The 10,153-nt window shown below is 31.4% G+C and overlaps 1 protein-coding gene across 1 annotated transcript; it reads right to left on the bottom strand.

Moving 5' to 3' along the window:
* Positions 1-2,542: 2,542 nt before the first annotated feature.
* Positions 2,543-4,319, bottom strand: LOC101506778 (berberine bridge enzyme-like 21). The gene has a single exon (XM_004486430.4). The coding sequence runs from the start codon at positions 4,297-4,299 to the stop codon at positions 2,668-2,670; it is 1,632 nt and encodes a 543-aa protein (XP_004486487.1). The 5' UTR covers positions 4,300-4,319; the 3' UTR covers positions 2,543-2,667.
* Positions 4,320-10,153: the final 5,834 nt, after the last annotated feature.

Raw genomic sequence — 10,153 nt, 5'->3', positions numbered from 1 at the left:
AGAAAACATAGATTCTTTCTTAAAACAAACTTCACTTTTGCATGTGATTTTATGGATTCAATTTAAATCTCATTTACTGTACATACGATTTTTTGGATTTGATGTTGTGTTTTATTAAAAAAAAAAACTGAGAGTGGGAGAAAACTATGTCTTTTACCATGCAGGAAATGTTGAAAATATGCATTTAACTATTTTAAAAATAATCCATTATGCATATGTTAGTGTGATGATTCTTATGTGTTAGGAATCCCATAAATTAGAATTAATCGTGATAGATGGAACACATAATTAATGTGTTCCTAGAATTCCTACATATGTTATTCTGTTTCTAATTCTCTTTATTATTTTCTCCCCTGATTTCCTTATCTTTTATCTCTAATTTCCTTCTTCCACCGCGGCCTCTAATCATGTTGTTTTTTTTATTATGCCTTTGATCATGTTGTCTCTGATTCTACCTATAATCATGTTGTCTCTTAATTTGCCTCTGATCATATTGTCTCTAATTATGTCTCTGATCATGCTTCCTCAGACTTTGCCTCTGATCATGCTTCCTCTGACTCTGATCATGCATCCTCGTAGTCTGCCTCTAATCAAGCATACTTTGATCATGTTGCCTCTGATCCAAGCTTCCTCTGATTGTGTTGCCTCTTGTTAGAGTATACCTCTGGTCAAATCTCGTTGATCAGAATGCAAAATTTAAAGGACAAAACTCCATTTAAATGAACAACCAACTAGGTTTTCATGATGAATGATTGAAGATAAGTTACCTTTTATTTCTATTACCTTGTTGAGTTGATCAAATGATTGCATTATTCGTATTGATGAAATGTGCATCACATACATAAAACTACAAATGCATTGCATTCATTAATCATGGCATACATGATCCAAGTACAAGGTGGTACATTGAGGACTGTTTCAAACATGAAACAATAGATAAAGAAAGAACGAATCAAGACACTAATTTGGGGTCACGGTTAGACCAACTTTATCAAGAGGTCTCAATTATCTTGGTGACCTACATCAAGATAATTGGGAAACTTTTCCATACCCTTGGGAAAACAAATAGGACATGTTAATTTCCATACTTTAAGGAAAAGAGAATTAAATTATCTTTTCATAATTAAAGAAAACTAAAGAATATGTTATTTTACGTATTCCTAAAATAAAATAAATCATCTCTAAATATTTAAACGATGTTGCATTTTTCAATTCCAATTTAAATATGAAACGCCTAATATAAGCATAAAGAAATCAAATCATTTCATGGTGGGATATATAATTTGTTAAGACAAAATCTCAAATTAGTCTTTTGATGTAAACAAACAAATGTTAATTAAGACTTCTAACTATGATTCTAGATGATGTGTTAATTTAACATGTGTTTTTGAGTGTGACAATCAAAGATAGGTTAATGACAGAAGTCTGAAAAACGAAGAACATTCTCCACAGTTTCATTACAACAAGAATACTTATATCATCTCTTAATGAAAAGAAAGCTCAGAGTATCTCCAACGGTACGTAAATGGGTTCGTCCGCCAGGGTGTAATAACGTAAAATTTAGTTTTTTGTGAGTTCACAGTTGGAGTCGTGCCAATGTGTTATCATGGTACTGTCAGGAAGGAACGATACTTCATCGCAGTTACTTTTTTTTTTATAATTAATTTACGTATAATAATAAATATATCACGGTTATTTCAATAAACCCCTGAGTTCATCGTTGGAGTAAAAAATGAATAAGTTATTTCAAGATAATGTGGCATGGTGGACCCTATTTAATGAACCCATATTGAGTTCACCGTTGGAGATACTCTCATGTGATTCGTTTCTAGTATTCTGCAAGTAATATACAAAGCTCACAACAACCATAGAATCACTCCAAAAGAACCAAGGGTAAAAGGCATGGCTCATGGTAAATCAAACAAGAATATCCTCCAAGTTCAAGAAAGATCATTATCCAGTTCTTAGCATGAATCAAGAACATTTTATAAATGGATACTTTAGCATAACACTAAGATGTCTGCACACATGATAAAATAACCATGAATCACTGTCAAAGATGGTTGACAAAGAAGCTTCAGATCAACATTCTTCAAAAAGCAGAAAACGAAGAATGTTCAAAAAAGAATCAGTTATGTTCTCATTCAGACTGATAGAGCAAATGTTTTTAGAGATGATCGAACTTTGTTGAATAATTTTTATGATAGTGAGTCATTCTTCAATGTGGTTTTATGAAAAACATAGCATTAGAAATCAACCAATGGATAGAGAGAGATTAAGGAGTGAATTTTTAGAGAGTTTGACCAATCGAGATGACTTCACATGTGTTTTAGTATTTTTTAATTTTTCAAGTATATAATTTTTTTTTATAAATTATTTACTTTTTTTAGCATTTTTATTTATTTATAAAAAATATATGAATGTTATTTTGATGTTATTTTAAGAGAGAAAAACATTAAATAGATTATACGGATAAATTTTTTATTTTATTTCAATATAAATCATATTATTTAATTATCTGTTGTGTATCAAATACAGAATATAATAGATTAATCTTATCAAATTTGTTATAACGTGCACATCAAACACACGACACAATAACTTCTTATCATGTCTCTATCGTATTCCTTATTACATCATGTCTCTATGCTGTCATGTCCATGGACCCTAAGGCTTACGAGGAAGAACAGGAATACTCTGCTCATTCCTGAAAAAGTTTTCAGGATCAACAGTAGTCTTAATCTTAACAAGCCTATCAAAATTATTCTTAAAATACTTATAACCATAAACCTGACCTTCTTGATAACTATTCTTACCAAAACGATTAATTCCAATATCAAGGTCTCTATAATTTAAAAAAGCACTTCTTGGATTACTTGACACATAAGGTGTCATGAAACTATAAAGCGATCTACTTTGAGTTAAGTAGTTAGTTTCAGAAGCTTCTGTTCCATCCATCCAATTCACATAATATTGAACTTTGAACAAATTTCCAGCACGATGTGGAAAAGGTGTTGCATCAGATGCAATCTCAGCCATTTTTCCACCATAAGGGTTGAAAGCAAAACTAATATTTCCCAACTCAATCATCTTTTTCCAAATCAATTCCAACGAATCTTTGGGAATAGCTTTTTGAACATAATCAGATTTTCTCTTACCATAAATAGCTGAATTAACATTCCTATCCAAAAGGATCTCAGGTTTAGCACCACTTTTAATACTCTGATCATTATAATACCAAAGAACAGAATTAATCCAACTTAATTCAAGACAATCTTCTTTTTTCAAACCCAAAAGTGGAAATTCTTTTCCCAAAATCTCAACAACTTCATCAGCACCACCAAGAAACACAGCAACAACAGAAGCACTCAATGTTTTAGAAGTATTAGATGTTATAGGCTGCAAATATAGTCTCATGAAAAGCCTTTCATCTGTTGTAGGAGCAACCTGTTGCCATTGAACAACAAGATCAGTAGCATTCTCTTCCAATGTTTTCCCAATCCTAAAAACTGTAACAATCTCTGGAACAGAAACCAATTGAACAGTGTATGATAAAATAACACCAAAACTAGCACCACCACCACCTCTAATAGCCCAAAAAACATCTTCACCCATTGATTTCCTATTCAAAATCCTACCATTAACATCAACAATCTCAGCATCAATAATATTATCAGTTGCTAAACCATATTTTCTCAACATTGTTCCATACCCTCCACCACTCACATGACCGCCAACACCAACAGTTGGACAAACAGAAGCAGGAAATCCATGAACTTTACTCTTTTCATAAATTCTATAATAAAGTTCACCGATCGTAGCGCCGGCTTGAATATATGCTTGTTCTCTTTCAATATCGACATTGATAGTTCGAAGATTGAACATGTCGAGTACGATAAAGGGTGATTGATTTGAGACATATGAAATGCCTTCATTATCGTGTCCTCCGCTTCTGATTTTGATTTGGAGGTTTATTGATTTGGAGCATATGACAGTGGATTGAACGTGTGATGGTGTTTTTGCTGTTATTATGATTAATGGTTTTTGTATTGTGGTTTTGTTGAAACGTGCGTTTCGGATGTAATCATTGAGGACAGTGGAAAATGAAGGGTTTGTTTGGAAGTAAACAATGTCGGATGAGTTTGTTGTGTGTTGTGTGAAGCAGTTAAGGAAATTGGTTAACAAATATGAGTTTGTTTGTTTTGTTGGTCTTGAAAATGTTAAGGATGCAGACAGAGTTAGGAGAAAAAAAGATAGACAAAAAAATGTGGATAGAGAAATGGGTTTGGGTTTTGCCATTGGTGCTTTTTTTTTGGGGGTTTTTGATTTTGATGAAATGTATTTCTACAAATTAAATTTTTATTTGTTGATTAGGCTTGGTTCAACGATAATGTCATTAAAGGAAATGTTTTAAACTTCAAAAATAATTAATGATATTTTTAGTTATTGGTCAAGACCTAAATTAATAATTCATTTCTCTCATGATATAAGAAAGAATAGATTAAAGAATGTGGTTTAAAATTGACTCGTATAAATCTGTTTTTTTCATCTATCTTTATTTATATTATGAGACAAATAGAGTAAATTAATAATAATTTTTATAATTCAAAGAATTATTTGTTGTCCTGGATTAGGTCAAGGGTTGGGCTACTAAAAAAAACATTTTATATTTAAAAAAAAAATTATTTTGTAAAAAGATTTCTATTTTTTCTTTTTTTACTTTATGAAAAAGTTTCATATTCTAAATTTTAAATCTAAAATTAATAAAACTTTACCTAAATTTAATATTGTCTCAGTAAATATTAAATAAATTGACTTAATTAAAAATAAATAAAAAATATTATATAAAATCAATTATATTAATTTTACTAAAATGTCTCTGAAAGACCTCATAATAAAATTTGATTTAAGACTTCTTATGTTTTTGATCGATTCTATTGTCAAGTTTTATATTTTAAGAAGGATCATTTTATAAGAAAAAATATAAGTTTATTGTTTATAAACATTATACTAATTTTTATATTATATTATAAAAATATTCAATGTTCACTATCATGAATATAAAAATTCAAATAATTTAAAATTTATTTCACTGATATTTTTAATGAATAATATTTAATTATTTTGCAAGCACTTTTAATAAAAAGAAAACTCATTCAATTATTAATGGTATCGATTCATATATCACACCATATGTACACTAATTTTTCTCTTAATAGTATGCTAGTACTCCCTTATTCTCTTCGTAAATTTGCAGTAGAAACTTCAACGCCTATTGCAATTAAAAACGTCAAATTAATTGTATACTCCCTCTTCCTTGTCCTAGTATTCGTGCTCCTTGAGTCGTCCTTGTCACAATAATTGATTTTATGACAATTTTTTTTATAGAAAAAATAATCAATTCTATTATAGTTAATTAACACAATTGTGAAATTTTTAAACAAAGACAAAGGGTTTCATTTAACAATATCGATATTTATATGTTGAATTATAATTTAAAAACAATTTTATAATATAAAGAAAAATATTAAATTAAAGAATAAATAATATATTTATTATATAAGTATTGATGTAATCCTTTTATATTAAATATAGTTGACTTTTTATTTATAATTAAGACCGAATGAAGTATTTATTATTATCTTAATAATAAGTTGAAAATAAAAAAGATTGAATAGAAAATGATACAAATAGGCAATTTATTTAAGATGGATCGAGTAATATTTATTGAAAAATCTCACGTTACTTTTATATACTTGATTATTGTTTAAGCAATTTAATAATAATGTGGTTTTTCTTATAAAAAAGACTTAGTTGCAAAACTAACACAAACTAAACATGAGAAACGGATATTTTGAATTTAAATATGTATCTCAACATATCAAATGTTTATACAGTTGTCATTTGAGTTATAAATCTTGTACTTTCAAAACAATAGCGTCCTCTTTTGTTTATGAGAGATTATAAATTTTCTCCCTCAACTATTATCTCCCTCTTCTGATTTTATCCTCCTCTTTCTCTCTCTCTCCTCTTTATCTCTTTTTTCTCCATCACTCTCCTTTACGAATATTTACATTTGTAAGCATATATATATATATATATATATATATATATATATATATATAGCCTAAAGGTTATTGTTGTAAAAAATTTATCATTTTATTTGTCTTATCCATTATCCACCAAACATATAGTACAAAATAAACAATTGTCTAATACCTTAAATGTTTGTTATTTATAGTTGTGTCAAGTACTTCTTTTTGTGCATTAAGTTGGAATAAGATATCAATCTATAATAATGAAGAAATAATAGTAGCTCATTGTTTTATAAGCTTCATTATATTCAATTGAAAGAGTTTAGGTAATACTTTTAAAATGACTATTGACGAGAGTAATTTAATAAGAGTAATTTAATCAAATATTATTTTCTCTCTTTTATTTATTATTTTTTTAATATGTGTAAATGACTCATTCATTTTGTGATAAAAGCAATAATATTGATTTTTTTTTTACTAAATCTATGTTTATTTATATACCAACTGTATTTTTAGAATTACTCTTTTCATAAAAGAAGTATGCCAATTGTCTACAAGGATTGAGTTAATATTTATATATTTTTATTTAAAAAATATTCAATATATACATTTGATTTGTTTAAAAATAAGGGACAGCCAACAACTTGTTGGGTGGTTCACTCCCCAAGTGAACCCACTAGTTTTTGAAGTAACAATGTCGATTTACAAGAAAGGGGGGGTTTGAATTGTAAATATGCCTTTTAAAAATTCCTGTTAAAACTTAAGAAAATAACTCAAGAATGATCTTGGTTATGAAACAGAAAACGAAGAACGTTCTTGGTTTATGTTATAAAACAGAGAACGTTCTTAAATTAGCAGAAAATCAGTTTCTATTTTATCTTAAATGATTAATGCAGTATAATACAGAAGGAGATAGGAAAGAGAATACCACACAAAAATTTATCCTGGTTCACCCAACGTGGGTTACGTCCAGTCCTCACACTGTGAGATTTTCCACTAAGTGTTTAAAATGAAGAGCCTTCTTAATCTTACAACACCTAGAATAGATTGACCTTGATCTATTTCTTTCTTAATTACTTTCCACCCAGAAAGCAATTACAACACCTATCTAACCTTGATAGGAAGCAATCTTAAACAAACTATAAAGAAACTCTTATAGTTTGAGTTTTTACAAATGATCGAATTTGACAGAATCTGATATTGCTCAACTCTTGTTTGAGAATAGATTCTTTACAGAGAATTTAATGACAATTTCGCAGCTGGTATGTGTGTTAGCAGCAGTAACAGTTTCGCGAATTGCAGAAAGTGATGTTGCCTCTGTTTTTGCAGAATTTCAAGCTTAAGTGTGATTGTATATTGTTGATTACTTAACACTTGAATTTCTTGCTGAGAACTGAGATAATGGCCTTCTATTTATAGGCTGTAGATGTACTTGAATGAAGGTACAAGAGCTGTTGGAAAGACTTAGCTTTTTGACTGAAACATTATTTTTAGAATAAAAATAATGCTTCTTTGAAAACAGCTTTTTGACTTTTGATGTTTTAGCATTGAAAGCATTTCTGTCCTTTCTTTGACATTTCTTCATTGATCTTGGATGGTACATTATCTGCCTTGAGTCTTGAGTGTAGCTAGAGAAGGTTGGAGAAGATTAGAAACGAATTGCAGACTGAAACAGAGAGAATGCAAGGCTGCTGTTGATGTGCAGAAAAACGGAGAATGATTAACGTTCTTGGTTTTATCAGATTGAACTTTCTTGAGCTTCAATAATCATTCTGGAGTTCCCGTTTTAAACGTTCTGTATTTCCTTTGTTCTTGTCTTGTCATATACCCAGTTTGATCAAGTTTTCTTGACATTTGAATTTTGGAGTTCTTAAGCCGTCATGACTTTTGTCCATCTTTGAACTCTTTGATCTTTGCGATCAAATATCCTTTTTGAGTCTGGATTATTTGTACTTGTTCCTTGCCATGTACTTGTTAGATATGAATGATTTCCAGAGCAGACTTGTTATCACATGGATAGAAAAGATTTGACCAACTTGTTGTGATGGATAATTTGTTGAAGCTGAAGATCATTCTCTGTTATGATGCAGAATGATCTTGTTGTTGTCTTTTCTTGTATTTGCTTGATTCTGCTCTTAATTAAATCCACTCAAAAACACAAGTTAAATTAACATAATATTTAGAATCATAATTAACATTCTTAATTAACCTTTGTTTATTTTCATCAAAACTTTAAAATAGAGAGTTTGTCTCAACAATCTCCCCCTTTTTGATGATGACAAACATGTTAATTTAGATTTTAATTTGATTCTAATATAAAGAGTTGTAATAGCTCCCCCTCAATTTGGCAAAGATACATCAAAAGTGGCAGAAATACATAATGAGAACAGTGACAAAATAAATGAAAATATAACTTAATTCTCCCCATTTGTCATACAAAAAGACATAAGTGATATACCTAAGAGGCTAGGGAGGGAGAAGATCCTTCGGATGAGGAGGATTTTCCAGCAGGAGAGATTTGAGAAGGAGGGGGCACCGGATGAGGAGGCGGAGGTGGAATTCCCAGCTTGGGAGCAAGGTGATCAGCCATCCAAGTTCTCAGTAAAGCAGTCTCTTGATCATGCTGAATTTGTCTTGCCATGATGATCTGGAGAGCGGCCATGATATCAGAGTTTGATGGTGCAGCTAAGGTGGAAGTGGAGGGAAGGTGAGCGGAGGGTTGAGAAGAGGTAGCAACAACTGTGTTGGAGGGAATAGGCATGGTAGATAAGGATGGAAGAGAGGCAAAAGAAGATGAAATAGATGGTAGGGGGCCAACAGATGAGGTAGAGGGGTCAGCAGTAGCGGGAAAGTTCAAAAACTGACTTATGCCGAAAATGGAGGAACTGGTTTTCTGTGGTGAAACAAACAGTGGAGACATGGTAGACATAAGAGGATTAGACAAGAGAGTACTAAAGTCATGTGTAGGGCAGTGAAGTGGTTGAGAATAAGAGGAAATATGTGAAGGGACAGTGCCAGATGTTTGAGCAAAAAGAGTGGGATGTGATGGGATATGTTCTGGAAAACGTTCTGGAGGAGGTGGAGAACGTTCTGGTGTAGGAGTTTTGTCTGAGATTTCCTTGGGATCAGTAGAAGGAGAGGAAAAGGAAATAGGATTTTTGGAAGGTCGTCTTCCTGTTGATCTCTTCCTTTTGAGAGAGATGGGACAAGATGGAGGAGTAGCTGTTGGAGCAGAGGCGGTGTTGCGCATATGAGATAAATTTTTGGTGGAAAACTTGGAAATTTTTATCAAAGATTTTTCAGATGCAAGAGATACTCCAAAATGCCTGAAGATTTTAGTCAGGACCATGCCATAAGGCACAATATTCTTTTTGTAATCTTTTTGGGCTACACAGATCATGTGCTGGAGAATAACATGAGGTAAATCCAATCTCTTGCAGTTTAACATATGATAGATGAGCACATCGTCATTATCAGAGACGTACTCATGACTTCCACAGTGTGGAAGTAGAGTATGTTGACACATATTGTTGAAAACTTTGGGGAGAGGCTTTGTAACACCCCGTTTTTCAAAGCGAGGGTATATATATATATATTTTTTTTTAAAGAGATTAAAAGGAATTAAAATAAAACAAAGAATTAAATCAGGAAAATGCCTTTGGATAAATAATTGAGTCATTATAATTTACAAACAGCGGAAGAGTTTCTCCAATTATAAATCCAAAACATTTACACAACAACAAATGGTACATGGAACCCATTCAAGTAAAAAGTCAAACTGACAATATTAGTATAAGTACAGTTTTCCAAACTAAAAATACTCCAATCCAAAAAGAAGGACACCTAGTTCCTATACATCATCCTAATCTGATCATCCTACCAAAAAGCTATACACCCTGAGTATCTCCACGCGCCCCGTGAGATCCTCCTAATGTAACTGCAATCACGCGTTCCCATCGGTTCAGAATTAGAGGACGTGGAGATAGGGGAAGGCTGAGGAGATGAAGACCGTTTGGTATGCTTTTGTGGAGAGGATTGTGGATGTGGAGAAGATTCTGGTGGAGGAGCAGTCGGAGAACGTTCTTGTGGTGGGGAACATTCGGGAGAATGTTCTGGAG

This window comes from Cicer arietinum, chromosome 1 (genome assembly GCF_000331145.2).
Source record: "Cicer arietinum cultivar CDC Frontier isolate Library 1 chromosome 1, Cicar.CDCFrontier_v2.0, whole genome shotgun sequence".
NCBI lineage: Eukaryota > Viridiplantae > Streptophyta > Magnoliopsida > Fabales > Fabaceae > Cicer > Cicer arietinum.
Note: the sequence above shows the minus strand (reverse complement) of the source record. Positions and strands in the feature narration are given on the sequence as shown.

Coding starts and splice junctions, on each gene's coding strand:
- LOC101506778 (XM_004486430.4), bottom strand. CDS start 4,299: ATGGCAAAACCCAAACCCATTTCTCTATCCACATTTTTTTGTCTATCT.